This window comes from Aspergillus multicolor (assembly GCF_047715735.1).
Source record: "Aspergillus multicolor strain CBS 133.54 unplaced genomic scaffold BDW74scaffold_5, whole genome shotgun sequence".
Classification (NCBI taxonomy): Eukaryota; Fungi; Ascomycota; class Eurotiomycetes; order Eurotiales; family Aspergillaceae; genus Aspergillus; species Aspergillus multicolor.
Window position 1 is genome coordinate 1,021,905 of NW_027395956.1, and position 14,953 is coordinate 1,036,857.

General features: G+C 53.0%; 6 protein-coding genes across 6 annotated transcripts; 3 read left to right on the plus strand and 3 right to left on the minus strand.

The window, feature by feature from the left end:
• Window positions 1-15: 15 nt before the first annotated feature.
• On the plus strand, window positions 16-4,419 carry BDW74DRAFT_175741 (uncharacterized protein; the record flags this gene model as incomplete). The annotated part of the gene is made up of 5 exons (XM_073728431.1): window positions 16-985; window positions 1,245-1,860; window positions 1,923-2,357; window positions 2,474-3,003; window positions 3,059-4,419. 5 exons carry the CDS (start codon window positions 16-18, stop codon window positions 4,417-4,419), a joined length of 3,912 nt encoding a protein of 1,303 aa, XP_073586682.1.
• A 1,083-nt stretch (window positions 4,420-5,502) lies between these two features.
• On the plus strand, window positions 5,503-6,459 carry BDW74DRAFT_175742 (uncharacterized protein; the record flags this gene model as incomplete). Its single annotated transcript, XM_073728432.1, has 1 exon — window positions 5,503-6,459. One exon carries the CDS (start codon window positions 5,503-5,505, stop codon window positions 6,457-6,459), a length of 957 nt encoding a protein of 318 aa, XP_073586683.1.
• A 155-nt stretch (window positions 6,460-6,614) lies between these two features.
• Window positions 6,615-8,242, minus strand: BDW74DRAFT_189310 (transferase family protein; the record flags this gene model as incomplete). The annotated part of the gene is made up of 1 exon (XM_073731944.1): window positions 6,615-8,242. A coding segment is annotated over one exon (1,627 nt), but the record flags the coding sequence as incomplete, so codon positions are not given.
• Window positions 8,243-8,576: 334 nt separating this feature from the next.
• On the minus strand, window positions 8,577-10,716 carry spb4 (ATP-dependent RNA helicase SPB4). The gene is made up of 3 exons (XM_073723679.1): window positions 10,386-10,716; window positions 9,819-10,331; window positions 8,577-9,771 (listed from the first exon to the last, which is right to left on the minus strand). The coding sequence occupies exons 1-3, from the start codon at window positions 10,673-10,675 to the stop codon at window positions 8,655-8,657; spliced, it is 1,920 nt and encodes a 639-aa protein (XP_073586685.1). The 5' UTR covers window positions 10,676-10,716; the 3' UTR covers window positions 8,577-8,654.
• Window positions 10,717-10,907: 191 nt separating this feature from the next.
• On the plus strand, window positions 10,908-12,527 carry BDW74DRAFT_114075 (diacylglycerol/polyprenol kinase family protein). Its single transcript, XM_073721860.1, has one exon. The coding sequence runs from the start codon at window positions 11,219-11,221 to the stop codon at window positions 12,359-12,361; it is 1,143 nt and encodes a 380-aa protein (XP_073586686.1). The 5' UTR covers window positions 10,908-11,218; the 3' UTR covers window positions 12,362-12,527.
• A 496-nt stretch (window positions 12,528-13,023) lies between these two features.
• Window positions 13,024-14,904, minus strand: BDW74DRAFT_114080 (Sds3 domain-containing protein). Its single transcript, XM_073721861.1, has 2 exons — window positions 14,277-14,904; window positions 13,024-14,216 (listed from the first exon to the last, which is right to left on the minus strand). Exons 1-2 carry the CDS (start codon window positions 14,712-14,714, stop codon window positions 13,146-13,148), a joined length of 1,509 nt encoding a protein of 502 aa, XP_073586687.1. The 5' UTR covers window positions 14,715-14,904; the 3' UTR covers window positions 13,024-13,145.
• Window positions 14,905-14,953: the final 49 nt, after the last annotated feature.

The following is a 14,953-nucleotide window of genomic DNA, read 5'->3' on the forward strand; positions in this document are numbered from 1 at the left end:
ACACGCAAAGTCAAAATGCCTCGTACCCGTTCTCAACCTGAGTCGCCTGGCGGTTTTGTCTCTCTTGATGACAACAAGCGTGCTACTAGACGGTCTACCAGATCGAAAAGCGCCGCTTCTAGAGCCGCGTCTCAAGAGCCCGTCATTGAACAGCCCACCGAGCCGGTAACACAAGCACCAACTCGGCCTAAGGCTCAAGCTCGCACCACCAAGAAGACTACTACTACTACGAAGAAACCCAAAGCCACTGCATCAACCGCCACGAGGCGTGCAACGCGAAGCTCCTCCCGAAAAGCGTCGCAAGATGCGGTCAATCAAGCACAAGATTCTGTCAGTCAGAACAGCCATGACATTGCGCGAACGGACAATGAAGAAACTCTTGAAGCTCTCACCGAGAAACCCGAATCTGGCCCATCCACGTCAGATTCTGCTTTAATGGAACCTAAGAACTCAGAGCGTGAGTACAACACATCTCCTACGTCTTTGCAAACTTTCGCTATACCTTCTCCCCTCCTTTCCCATGTTAATTCTCCCCCATCATTTTCTGTTTCAAACCCCAAGGAGCCCCAGGAGTCCAGGAATCACCAGCAGGAGCAGGATTCCGAGGAGGAGCAGGAGTTTGAGGATGTACTAGTGGACCTTGACCACGTAAACCAGGATATTTTGAATGTGCAATCGGAGCCAACCCCTCAGAACTTCGAGTCATTCCAGCAGCTCGCCGAGTCTGAGGTTCCTCCATCGCTGAATGCGGACGCATTGGACTCTGACAACATTTTAACTCTTCCCGGCACCGATGATGATTTTATCCAATGGGGATATTTAAATCTTGATCTTGATGCGTCGCTGGCCAACCTCAGCCTCGAACTACCGCACGATTTCCTTACGGAGATCGATTCCGCGCTTGCAAACCACGATACTACCGATGAACCTCGAGAGAACCGGGTAGCCGTGGATACCTTGGAGCCGGCAGTTGCGGCTTGTCACGGTCAAGATGCCGACCAAACCATTGCAACTTAGGTTGTCCCAAACACCGCCGAAGAGCCGATTACAACAATTTCGCCTTACGCTTTACCGACGTCACGGAGGCAGCCGCACCGTCCCCGGCTCTGACTCTCGGTAATAACATCAGCGCCTCGAGAGAACTCGCTCTAGCAGTCACGATCCTCCTATCACCTGACAACCTTGTCGATGCGTCGGAGCAACTGGGGGTCGCAGATTCGATTCCTTCGCCTCTGGTGGCGCAGTCACCGCTCACACGATTTTGGATACCTCAAAGGAGCCGGTTGATCCAGCCGCTACTCTCTGTGTTGCGACGACCCCAAACCCAGAAGCCGCGGAGGTGCCCACTGAAAACCACGTGGCGCCCAGCGCCTCTGAGAAGTCTGAAGCGGCGCCACAAACCGCAGTGAGTCCGAAGGAAACTCAGAAACCAGACGAGAAAGTCGCAGTATGTGATGGGACTGTTTCTCTTTCCACTGTGGACTGCGGCGAGAAAACAGCTGTGGAGGATCCCGTCGACGAACTCACCAAGTCTCTCGCAAAAATTTCGCTATCTAGAGAGGGTATACCTTTCGTGCCCTTAGGAACAACTGCTTTCTCAATGGAGCCACGCACTTTGCGCCAACCCGCTTTTGCTGATAACTGTCGTCTGGCATTCATTTACGACGACGCCCCCTCGAGCGTGCCAGACATGCCAACACTTATGGCTTTCATGCGGCCCCCAGTTCAGAAGCCTAGGCTCTTCGACAGTCCTATACCGAGTTCGCCGTCAAGCGTCTTTGATGATGGACAGGCACCTCCAAGTGTCGATATGGTAAAGGAAAAGGATCAGAAGAGCGCGGAGGAGGAACCCCGACTTTTGTCGGCTCCTCCGCGCCGACATCCAACAGATCCAAGAACCAGCCCACCTCACGCACCCCCAGCCGCCATCGATCGCGCGCTTGGCACGCTACTCCGCTCTCACCAATAGCGGAGGAGCAGGACTTGGATCGTCCTGCAAGCCCGGCTGTTTTGGCAAAACAAGCCATCCCAACTCAGAGCGTACCTGTTGAACATACTACAACTTCGACTACAACCTCGACCGTGGTCACTCCCGTTAAACCGCTGGAATCTCCATCCATCAGCAGCGCCCCGGAAATAGCCATCCCAACCTCCTCGTCTGCCCGGGCCTGCGTCCCACTTACTTCTACTGGATTCTCACCATCCACCAACCCTGTCAATGGATTACCCGAAGGGCCAAATGCCACGGCGATTTCTTCCAAAGTGAAGAACTCTTCCGAGGACAAAACCCCGGCCAAGAAGGCTATCAAGAAGACCTCAAAAATGCCTAAGAACCCTGGAAACACAATGGCCCCATCGTCTTCCAAAACTCCAGGAGACGAACCACGAGAAACTGATACTTCTGCTTGCATTTCTCAAACTAATTAAAAAAGTCAAAAACAAAGAGAAAGCTAACCAAAAATAAAGTCAACAGAAAACGAGCCTATACCGAAGATACCCCTGATGATACCGCCGAACCCGTGACCCCATATGCGAACAAGCGCCGGAATCTTGGACCCCCTGGTAGCACGCCTCTTTCCAGGCGGTCCACTCGTCTCACACCCCTTCGCCGCCTTCCCCATACAGTGTCCTGGACTGAGAGGAAGCTACGCCGTGAGGCAGAAAGCCAAGGTCGTATATCAAAGACCATTTTTCGCCTCCCTGAATATGTTGCGCAGACTGAAGCGGATCGTCGCGCGTCTGAAGCTGCTGCACTAACATCTACACTAACCACCGAGCCTCTCAACGCCAACTTCGACTTTTCCCTTGAACCGGCTCAGACGGATGACCAAACCACCCCTGAAGAACCTGCCGCCGCTCAAGAATTTCCGGCCCAGCAGCCGTCCACGCCAGAACCTGCTCGGCGCAGCTGGAACCTTAGTGGATTAATCAACTCTGTACCACGCTCCTTGACGCGCCTTCTGCCCCGATTTGGCCATACTCGGTCAACATCAGAGGCCCCAGGTATGCTTAATGACTGCAATTCCCTCGGCTACGTTGTAGTATTAATCAAGAATAGCTATCCAAGAGCCTGCATCCGAACGCATCCAACGCACACAACCCGCTGAAAGACTACTAGATGTGGCTACCGAGCAAGATTCACAAGCTCACCGTAGTCTAAGCGAGCAACCACCAGCAAAACGCGCGCGTACTCTATCCTACTCGCTCTTCCCCGCTCCGATTGATCGGGCTCGTTACCTCGGGGATATTCCATCCAAGTCCCCCTCCTCAGTTCCCGCTGTAGTTCCCGCTGCAGCTTCTGCTTCTGATTCCACACCCCGGCCTGCTGAGAAAGCCACGCCTCAAAGCACAGACCTTCAAACTTCATCCACTCCTATTGACAGAGGTCGTGCCAGCACACCGCAGACAAGCAATGCTACGAGCGAGTCGAAACGCAAGCGCAAGCGCTCCCCATCCCCAGATGTCATTCCGAACCCCGAAGGCTCCAGCTATGGCATGGACCTGAAATACTTTGAATTCAGTGACGATAGTGAAGATGAAGCGGAGCCTTCACCACCTCCGCCTGAACCTAGAAACCGTGGCCAGACTTCCATTCGCCGCATTGCCCAATCCGAAAGATTGGCATCAAAGAAAGTTCGTTTTGATGCGAGCCCGGAAGACACACCTTCCAAACGCCGTGCTCGTGCCACTGATCCCTACCGCGGAAAGCATTTCATCGGAATGGGCGGTCCTCAAACATCATCAGCACCTAATACACCTACGCCGGAGTCCAATGTCGCGGATTCACGGCAACGACCTGGTTTCGTCCCAAACACATCGGGCACTTTCCAACTTGATTATGATGCCTTTTCCGATGAATCGGACACTGAAGACGAAACTGTCTCATCTCCCAGCCATTCTGCTCCTAGTGTTGTCAAAACTCCCACTTCTACGCAGCTTGATACTAGTGCCTCGTCGCCTGCTCCTCGCTTTGCGGCGCGCCCTGCACAGCCCCCGTCGACTCCTACCACGAAAATTGACGAAGAGGCACTCGCTAGGGCCCGCTCTCAAGCCGAGAAATACAAACCAAAAACGCCCAGCGGACTGCGCACCACTAGCCGCTATTCTAGTCCTCTTACCGCTATCACACCTGACCTCACCCCCGCGCCTACTCCTGCGCCCGCACTACCTGCTGAGAAACCCACTGAGAAATTTGGAGATGATCAGTTTGCAAAGGACGCCCAGTGGTTGTATGATATCTGCCCCACTGGTGATCTCTCCAAACTTGTTTGGCCTGAGAAGAAACCCTTCGGTGAAGACCTCGACATCAACAACGAGGCACGACGCATTGCGAACGACGTCTGGGATTCAACTGAAATTGACGTCGCGATGCCTATTTTCCAGCGCGAATTCGCCGAATTCAAGAAGACTCTGGTATGAGCACTAGGTGCTTTGCGCCTAAATGTCCGTTACGGCAGCCTTAATTAAGGCCGAAACATTAGCGCCACAAACTTCCGTTGCCGATGTCGTGTGATTTCTGTCTCAATCTTCACAAGCTCGCATCTTTTATACCACTACATTCGGATTGTCATGTCTTTTGACTACATACATTGACTGCATACTTGGCGCTGTACGACTGGAAGGAAGCTGGGTTAATCAACACTCAACCAACACGCCGCCATCATGAAATTGGCAAGGCACACGGTAAAGCATGTTTTGTCCTTTGGAGTACTATGGAATTGTTTTGCTGCTTTCTTCTTTTCGCGTGTCTAGTTCTGTTCTTGAATCATATTCTTTAGTCCTGCATCATTTTTCTTCTCACTGGGATCTGGGTCTGTTTTGCAATTGCGTTCGTCGTTTAGTTCTTCATCATCTCTGTTCTTCCAAGTTCAAAACATGGCGTGTCAACATCGGGATTGTATTTGATGTTTAATATCAACTCTGGCTCCATTGAACTCGCTTATTTACGCGTAGAGAATGTCCAATTCTGTGGCTTGGTGGAGTAGGTTTGCTGCTGGAGGCTGACGGGCTACTAGAAGCTGAATCGACAAAGAGAAGTGTTTGTCTTGAACCTTACGAGGTGTGGGTTCTGGAGAGGGCGTGCATGAAGACAGAAGGTGTCTCAGGTAGCCAACAAAGAGTTTGAATCCTGTTCTCTTCCTATAAACACCCCCCCCCCCAGGCCTTCTAGAGCCCATGCATTTTCAACTTCAACTTCGTTCGATCCCGGCGTCTACCCCTCCCTTTCAATAACATCTACGTCAGAACCTTACAGCTCTCTCTCACTACCTACCACTTTTGAAACCGAGCCAACTCGCTACCTACCACGAGCGCAGCAACGTACACAACAGCCCCCTTGAAGCCATCAAGGCCAGAAGTAGAAATATGTGCTTCTACCAACCCAACCCACCAGGCTGCGACTGCGCCTTCCACCAGCTCATCCAGCCCTGCCAAAACGTGATCTACTATCTAGCTCCCTACCCGGCTAGGAACCCACGCCCGCTTGTGAGAGTCTGTCATACGATGCAGTTTGTTAAGGGCGTCGGTATAAGGATCTGCTATCGGTGCCAGCCGGGATACACGGGGATGATGGGGATGGGATGTGGCGGTGGAGTTGGAATGGGCATGGGCATGGGATACAGTGTCAACTTGGGGATGGGGTTTAGGGGGTTTATCAGTTCGGAAGCACCTGCGGTCATAGCTCCGGGTGTCCAAGGGCAGGGGCAGGGACAAGGGCAACGAGGAATCCAAGGACAAGGGCCTGACCAGAAGATAAATTTGGACGCGGAGGAGAAGGCTGCGCTGGAGCAACTGGCGACGGACGCCATGCAGGCCATTCATACATCGATCTCGATCACGCCTACGCCTACACTTACGCCCACTTCACCAACTCCCTCCGATACTGTGATTCGGTCTGACTCTAACATCATGGTGAGACGGCGAGGACCCAAGACCGATCTAAGACGATTACTCCCGTATCCGAACCCCGCAATGAAGAGGAGGATGGCCGTTTCGTCGCCCGTGCCGGGGCCTTCGTCGAGATCTGCTTCTGCAGAGGGGCCATCGCTGCTGATACCATCACCAACGCCGTCGCCGACTAGGGTTAGGATGCAGGAGGGAAAATGCCAAGTGCAGAACTCAGAATGCGGTCGTGTTATTGATGAGATGAATGCGGAGGGAGATGGAATCGAAGCGCGCGTGCTGTTGCTGCAATGCGAGACTGCTCTCGGGGAGAGGGTTGGACGTCCCGCGTTAGGTGTTGAGGGTAGAGATTTTGATGAGAAGACGACAATCATTGAGCCTGAAGTTGCTGATGGGGAGAATGATGGGATCAACGGCCTGGAAAAGGAGGGGAATGTTTACGGTGTCCACGCACTTGATCAAACTCGTGGCTTTCAAGTTGAGGATCAGAGTGGAATTAGAACGGGCAGTAGGCATAGAAGCATGGATGATCGTGTTGAGAGGCAGATTATGGCATGAGTCTTCTTTTTCTGAATTGGTCTTGTATAGCGGGTTTCTATGGGCATTGTTTTGGCGTTTTTGCGTATAGACGTAGAGATATTAGATTTTGTCAGGAGTTTAATGGATAGAATGTTATGGTCTTTATTAGATTTGGATATGATGAAGCACAGTGAATCAAACCCAAAGATCAGGGTCTTTCTTCAACTTCTCCATTGCCTCCTCCGTGATTGAGACTGCAACATCAACGCCATCATCACACCAGTGTTTCCCGTTTCCGCGCGCCTCTCTTGAATCCGGCCGTCCCTCCATAATACAGAGCAATCCGTCTAAAAGAGGCATGTAAGGCTCAACAAACCTCGGTCTCCCCAGCCTTCCAAAGTCAACCTCATAGAGGCCCAGATGAGCCCAGGAAGTAAAGATCACATGTCTGTATCCGAGATACGCCTCCCACAGCCGTTGGGGCGCGACCTCAAAGCATAGGTCATGCAGTCTTGCGCTCAATGCGTCTTCCGTGTAACGGGCGATATTGCCGCGGATTCTGATAGCGACGTTCTGTTTCTCCGGGGTGAAAGCGCTAGCGTTAGAAGCCTCTTTCCCAGGCATTCTGACAGCTGTTAGGAGGATAGGAGATCCCATAAAGGAAGGTTGAAGACCAAGTCGTTTCCGTAGACCAAAGGTGTAGTACAGGGAAACGTCTCGCTCGTCAGAACCTAGCCCACGCGCACGGTTGATAGCACTCCAGACGTGCGCGACGAGAGCATCGTGCCGACTAACGCCTAGCCCAGGCCCGCCAGCGGCCTCCCAAATCTTCTTCGTTTGCTCCGCAGTAAAATGAAGTTTGAGATGGGAAACTGGGATGGTGTGATCCCAGTCCTCCTTTGGCATTGGCGTGCCGGGGGATTTGATCATAGAGCGGCTGAGGCCGGGTGGGAGGTTCCGATCTGGATCGCCGTTTGAAGCGGGATAGAACCAGTCGTGTCGGATGGAGGGAAGGGCGCGGGATTTCGCGAGGATTGTCTCGTCTGGAGAGGCGGCGTTAATGTCTCCTGCTGCGTGGGAGTCGAGAAGTTGCGGGTCGAATATGGGACTGGGCGGTTCTGGGTGTGACTTGGGAGCAACATCTGGGGATATATCACCAAAAAGAATTGTATGTTCAAATGACCATCTCTTCATGAAAACACTCAGCGCCTGCGCATCCGCCAGTGGATGGGCGATTCTAATCCCAATGGCAACGCCGCCGCACTTGAACTCCGTGACCTGGATCAACACCGGAGGGCCAGAACTGCTCCCTCCGATAAAAGGCACCTTGTTACCATCTGGAAGAAAATGACTAGCTGGGCAAGATAGATCCCAGGCCCTGGAGTCTGGAGATTTTCGCTTTGCCGGATCAGGCACGACCTCGTCTAATCTTGACTCACAGCGAGCGGTGCTGAATTCGACACCGGGATCTGTTTCTGCTCCGAAAGTGACCTCAAGGCGCCCGTAGCGTTTTGTGTGATCGAGGTCGCCATAGCCGTAGTTATCTGGGTCAGGAACGTGTGTGATCTTGCGCAATGTGCCGGCGAATTGAGGGAAGGACGAAAGAGCCACGGCTAGGGACTGTTGTAGGCTTGAGGGCCAGTCGAGATCTCCGTTTGCGCTGCCGCTGGTAGGGACATTAAAGAACCAGACAGCCGCGCAGGCTGCATAGTTTGTAACGACGGCATCGAGGATCGAAAGAGGAATTGTTGTATGGTTTGGCTTTCGAGAGGGGGAAATGTGGGTTGTCTTCAGGAGGTTGACTTTGGGATGTGTAGCCATTTTGCGATTGAAGATGAAGACTACCTTCTTCTAAGTTTTCATGCGACCTATGCTTAATCGATGTTCAGGGTCCAGATATTTATTCGCCAAAACGATCAGCTCGATATTGGGTTGAGGCTGGCGCCTCTAAGGCTTAGTGCGTATACGTATCCGTACTGGTGTAGAGTATCTGGGGTCATCGCATGAGTCACTATGGCTCAGCATGATTACCGCGGTATGTGGACTCCCTTGCAATATGGCCAATCTATGAGGAAAAAGTGGACGGTCTACTGGACGTCAATCGCAGTGATGGCCGGAAAAGATCCGAATTAGGGTTACTGTGGAGAAGGCAATGCGACGGCCGTACAGTAATACATTGGCTGGGTATATAGTAGGTAGGTAGGTGGCTAGGTAGTATATCGAACATATCCAGGCTAACCGAAGCCCTCGAATTCTTCGCCGCCATCAGCATTCGCACCTTTCTCCGCTTTAGCAGCTGCGCGTTTAAGCTTTCGCTCTTCTTCATTCTTCGCGCGAATCTGGTCCACCATCTGCTCCGTCTCAAGAGCCTTCTTCTTCTCTTCCTCAGTCATCTTCTCCCATCGCTTCTTCTCCTGGCGCACTTGCTTCATGTCTCGTCGCTTGGCCTTCTTGTTCCTATTCTCGACATTGTTGCTCCACGCCACGGTGTCGTTTGGTCGCTTCTTGTTTGCTAGTTGCTGCGGGCCGGACTCAGCCATCTCCTGGAGAAGCTCTAAACGGCGCTTTTCGCGCTGCTTATCCTTGTACGCGTATGTGTCCCAATCCAACTCGACCCCAAGTGTCTTGTCTCCTGTGAAGCTCCTTAGCTCGGGCATCTTGGGTAGCTTTAGCAACCCCCAAGCCTTCCCTAGGCCTTCCCAGTCCAGATCTGCAACGCGGAAGATGCTGCTTGCTTGGTGTTTGCTGTAACTCCGTAACCAACTAACAAATGCCTTCTGACCTCGGTCGTGAACGGCACGATCTGCCTTTGCTGCTTTTCGAGCAGCCTCTGTAGCGGTTGCGGCTTCGGCGTCGGAAACGGCAATGGTTTGCGGAAAAGGAGCGACTGGGGTCTTTCGTACTTCAAGGAAGGAGACGTAATCTTCTTCCCTGCCAGGATGCAACATGACCACACTAAGGCCCCTGCGACCGGCTCTTCCAGCACGACCGCAGCGATGGATGAAAGTTTTCGGATCTGAAGGAGGGTCAATCTGGACAACGAGATCAACTGACGGAATATCGAGACCGCGAGAAGCGACGTCTGTGGTAAGGAGGATGGCCGGGGTGTGTGCATTCACGAAACGGTTGAAGTTCTTTTGGCGCACGTTGGCAGGGTGCTTTCCGTGGAGTGGTATTAACTGGACGTCGTCGCCAAGTATCAAAGGGAGAATGGCAGATAGATAGTCGACGCCTGAGCATGTTGAGACGAAGAAGATGGATTTCGAGGGAGTCGGTTGCACCGAGTTCAAGATGTGCCTTAGGGCCACAAATTTATGAGTTGGTGGCTGTGTCAAATAGGTCATTTGTAGACTGCATTGAGTAAGCATATGATAGTAAAGGGGTGCAAGGGTACTGACCTGGCTGGGGTACGCTTATCTTCGACTCCGGAGCCACCTTTGACCTTGACAACAACCTTGACAGGGTTGCGCAAACCCACGCGGACAATCTGATCGACAGCTTCGCTGATACTAGCACTGAACAGACCGGTGCGTCTTTGTTTCGGAAGCCTGCGCAAGATGTTCTGCAATGTCTCCTTAAACCCAAGATCCAGCAGCCTGTCCGCCTCATCCAGGACAAGCATCTCGAAGGACGATTGCGGGCAGTAAACGTGTGGCGAAGAAAGCAACTCAAGAAGTCTACCGGGAGTAGCGACCAAGAGGTTTGGAGAGCGCTTCAGGAAGGTGCTCAAGTCCTCCGCGGGTGAAGTTGAGCCTCCAAGGAGAAGCTGGGGGACGACCTTGAGTACGGAGGAAGAGTGTTTCGGACGGGGAGCGTCTTCTTCGGTTTCAGAGGGGTTGATCACTGCGGCTGATGCGGGGTGGAATGCGAGTAAGGATGTTAAGACGTTGTAGATCTGTGAAGCAAGCTCCCTGCGAAGAGTCAGCAGGCGCATCTCATGGCTCGTCTAGCATTGGGCTAAATACCTTGTCGGAGAAACAATGATAGCGCCCACATGGTGCTTCTTGATGGGCTCTTCCAGGCGCAACAACTTCTCCACGACCGGAATCAAGAATGACAGAGTCTTTCCGCTTCCTGTGACGGCCTCAACCACGACATCTTTATGCGCCATGAAAAGAGGAATGGCCGATGCTTGGACTGGGGTCATTCGGGTGAACCCCATCGACGAGACCGCGTCGAGCACCCAGTCCGACAGCGAGGGATTCACGCCATCCCAGGCTCTGGCAGAAGTCCCTGACGGAGGTTTCGGCGCCATTGTCAAGCTCTTTGACCCTCCTGCTCTCTGCTTGATGCTGGTTTCCTGATCACTGCCGAAGGAATTTTTCCTTATCGATAGGGAGGTATCGGTAGTTGCCGATTAGATAAGAAGCGGTGGGTTTCTTTTTTGCAAATCACACGTGATGCACCGGATTCATCGGAGCCAGCATCGACGCGCTTGGATTCGAGATCAGGTCAGCAGAGCAGATCGTCATTATTTTGTGGTGGTACGCCAGACAACCTAATCGCTGAGAAGATCTCCTGTGCTGACCCTCTATTTGCTCAGCTCGTGTGCAATCTGACAGCAATGCCCGGCGCTGTCTCTGCCTTGTACTCCATCCCTCACCTATCTTACGCCTAACCAATCCCTACCATTTTCTATCCTTTGGAAGGACAGCTGCCCACCATTTCGTTCCCCGAGGCCAGCGGTTTATTCATTCCCTGCGTCGCAGCCTCCAGTGATCGGTTCTTCCTCAGACACCCGCTCTCCGGACTGATCGCCGCTGCGGCCCTTCCACCCTTCTCCGTCAGAACGGCCGAAATGTCGTCGGCGCGAAATCCAGGTGCTGTACCTGCGACACCGAGGGTCATCTCCCCATCACCGACCCCGTCAGAAAGCAGGACCTCATCGCGGGACGGGTACTCGGCCCCGACGACGCGCTCGGCAGCCCGACGGCAGCAGCGTCTCGGCGACGTCACAGAGGAATCCGACTCTACACCATCGCGATCTCGGAGACGCAAGTCCAAGTCGAAGCAAGCCGCGCCCGAAGAACCCCAAGCTCTCGCGGCGCGTACAAATGGCAGCGCACCACAGAAGAATGGCTTCCTTTCTCCGTTGTCAAAAGCAGACGGTACTCGCCTCGTCGAGAGCGTCTCGCGATCGCCTTCCCCACTCGGCCTGATCCCTCTTCACGCCCGCTACCGCAACTTCGTCCATCGCCATGAGATCCCGCGCAAACTGCTCCATGTCTCGATCGGCTTCCTGACGCTTCACCTATACAGCCGCGGCATCCAAACGCACCAGATCACACCCTGGTTGTTTGGTGCCCTTGTGCCTATAGCTGCCACAGATATACTTCGTCATCGCTCAGAAAGGATTAATAAGTTATACATCCGCTGCGTTGGCGCGCTCATGCGCGAGACAGAGGTCTCCGGCTACAACGGCGTGATCTGGTATCTTGTCGGCGCATACACTGTCCTTCGCTTCTTCCCCAAGGACGTCGGCGTCATGGGCGTCCTGCTTCTCTCCTGGTGCGACACCGCCGCCTCCACCTTCGGCCGTCTCTACGGCCGCTACACTTACAGCTTGCGCAAGGGGAAGAGTCTCGCGGGCACTCTCGCTGCCTGGTTCGTCGGTGTCATCACCGCGGCCGCCTTCTGGGGCTGGTTCGTCCCCTATGTCGGTACATTCCCCAACGACCCGGAGGGCGCATTCCTCTACACAGGCCGTCTCAATCTCTTGCCTGACTTCGTGAAACGACTCATCGGGTGGACGGTCACCTCACCAGACACGGAATCCGGCTCTGTCATCACCGGCTCACTAGCGCTGGGTGTGATGAGCGTTGTCTCAGGACTAGTCGCCGCGGGCTCTGAGTTCGTGGACCTGATGGGCTGGGACGATAACCTGACCATTCCTGTTCTGAGCGGCATTGGACTTTGGGGGTTCTTGAAGATTTTTGGTTGATTTTGGGATAAAATGGGCATGGGTATTGTTAGATAGAGCTTCACTTTTTGTTTTCCCCTGCATTTGGTTTTCTTATTCTTCCCCCTACCCTCTCTTTTCTTCTTCCTTCCCTACGGACTACTATGCCTATACTTCATCTTTATGCATGCATACATACAACCTTATGCTTATACCACTTATGCTAATATTATCACTCACTCCTATATTCTACTCCTTCAGCCTGGCCCTCTGCATCCTGGACACAAAATACAACTGAAAATGATGGCATTCAAACTCTCAATCCTTTTATTTGAAACACCTTCTTAGTCAAAGTCCGTATAGGACATTCGCTATGGTTGCGCTGAAAGAGGTCTGCTTTAGTCTGCTCTGGTCTAAGAAATACTGCAGATGCTCCTGGACAACAAAAGCCAAGTTAGATCAAATCAAGCCAAATATAACTCCCATGCCCTATACTGTACTGTATCCAAAGCAGCAACAACTGAAGACAGTGACAATTCCACTTCAGGTCGACGCGCGGTCCGGATTTCGGTCCCGTGGCTAAGGGGAAGTGATGTAACGAATCGATATTAAAGCCAAGCATATAGAACATGAAAAAGAAGGAAGACACAGACAATATAGACAAAGAAAATTGAGAGAAGGGACGCAGATGCGAAAATCAAGTCAGTAAAGCCCAGCACGCCAATTGAACCCAAACGCCTATCGGTAAACAGTCCGTCCACCCCGCTATTATGTATTCCTGTCCCTGTACCAAGTAACGCTAATGAATCAATCACGCTGAATGCACTCATCCATTCCTCGGTTTCTTGGCGCGCTCATTACTCTCCCCGGCTTTTGTGAGGGGGTAAAGATGCATTCCCACCTCCGTGGGAAAGTCAGGATGGAGGAGGTTGAAGCGGTTCGGGTTTTGCGGAATACCGTTGACTTCGGCCGGCGTTTGGTCGACGAGAAGGTGAACGAGATTTTTATCCAGATGGCCCAGGTGTTTGTTCTGCATTTTGTCCATGCGAATCCAATCGTCATCCACCTCCTCGTTCATTAGCGGAGGTAACGGGGGAGCACCGCTGTTGCTCGGCCGAGCGTGGTAGTTGGCCAGGATATTGTATGGCAGGTTCGGACGCACAGCTGGCTTGTCTGAAAGCTCAGCCAACGGGTTAAGAGCATGGTTGCCATGTGTCCGTGTCGAACGAGTAGCATGGAAATTCTGGCTTGCGGTCCGCGCCATGTCAGTAGCGGGAGTACCATTGTCCTCCGCCCCAGTGCCATCCACGCCCGATGCCTCGTCGGCATCCGTGTTGTTTCCGTTAGTTGCCGCACCCGAAGGCTGATCGGCGCGTTTGGATGTAGAGAAGAAATGGACTGTGGCAATATGCGCTTGGTTTGCATGCGCACTGAGTTCCTTCTCGGTAAAAAGAGATTGGATCGAGTATGTCGGCGCAAGTTGCTGCTGGGCTACCTGGGCTTTCGCCCGCTCCGCAGGGGTCTCTCGCACCGGCGAACCGGTTTCTTCCTCCTGAGCTTTCCTCTTTCTCTTGTTCAATTGTTCCGCTAGAATCCCGTTGCCTAACTCATCCAGATCCACGCGATGACGAGTATGCCTTGTTTTGCGATTGCCGTGAATACCGCCAGGGCTGGCAGGGTTTGTGATGCTGAATTGATTTGGATGGAGGAGGAGGGCATTCGTGTCTGCAATATCAAGCTGCTCTTTCTCTCGCATAAGGCGAGCTCGCTTGCCCGAAAGCGTCTGCACTAGGCGCTCTCGGAGGGTTGACGAGAGATTATTATATTCTTCTTCCGCAAAGTGGGCGCGGAATGCATATTCTCGCTGGAACCTTTCCAGGTTGTTGTTATGGCGGTGCTACATTCACAAATCCGTCAGGACTCTGTTCAAGACACTACGCAGTAGAGGAAAACTTACCATCAGCATAGCCAGGTCTGCGTCCCGTTCCGCCTTAACCTGATTGACTTCCTGCACAAAGCGGGCATACCACATGCCAGCCAAGCTGGCCATTTCCCTTGCAAACTGGCCGCCGCCAATCGTGTTTTCAATCAGCTGGGCAATCTCGTCGGCCGAGTCGGGGATTGGGCCAGGGTTGTAAGGGTCGGCATTGTTTATGAGGGTCATATCACACTGCAGAGCGTGCAATTGTTGGCGAAACTGGGTATCGCGGTTCTGGCTAAAGGACGCCGTCAGGTCATGAAGGCGTTCCTGCAGCGCACTGCGCCGTTTGTCTCGCTTCGAAAGTGGCAGGCTAGTTGGAGGACTAGTTGAGCGGCCCCTTGAGTGTAGTCCATTTGGCAAGATGGAAGCACCGCCTGAGGGCCCAGGAGAGGCCGGAGCAGGAGAATAAGCCATAGCCGATTGAGCAGATCGGCTGTTGAGCAGAACCGTCGTCACAGAGGAAAAGGATGATAAGGCGCTTTCTGGGCGAGGGCAGCACTAAACAGAGAGCTATACTACAGCATGAATGGAGAGCAGCTGCGCATAATACTTGAAAAGTTTAGATAAGACACGACAGTCAGGAAATGAAGGAAAAGCAAGCGAGTTGGTTCGGCGTTTCTGGGATGGGGCATGGCAGAATGGAAAGCGGGAGG

Bases quoted from the DNA above. Each gene is read 5' to 3' on its own strand.
- BDW74DRAFT_114080 (XM_073721861.1), bottom strand. From the start codon at position 14,714: ATGGCTTATTCTCCTGCTCCGGCCTCTCCTGGGCCCTCAGGCGGTGCT. The intron at 14,217-14,276 runs GTAAGTTTTCCT...TTGTGAATGTAG, and splicing joins CAGACCTGGCTATGCTGATG to CACCGCCATAACAACAACCT.
- spb4 (XM_073723679.1), bottom strand. From the start codon at position 10,675: ATGGCGCCGAAACCTCCGTCAGGGACTTCTGCCAGAGCCTGGGATGGC. The intron at 10,332-10,385 runs GTATTTAGCCCA...GACTCTTCGCAG, and splicing joins ATCATTGTTTCTCCGACAAG to GGAGCTTGCTTCACAGATCT. The intron at 9,772-9,818 runs GTCAGTACCCTT...TACTCAATGCAG, and splicing joins GATAAGCGTACCCCAGCCAG to TCTACAAATGACCTATTTGA.
- BDW74DRAFT_114075 (XM_073721860.1), top strand. From the start codon at position 11,219: ATGTCGTCGGCGCGAAATCCAGGTGCTGTACCTGCGACACCGAGGGTC.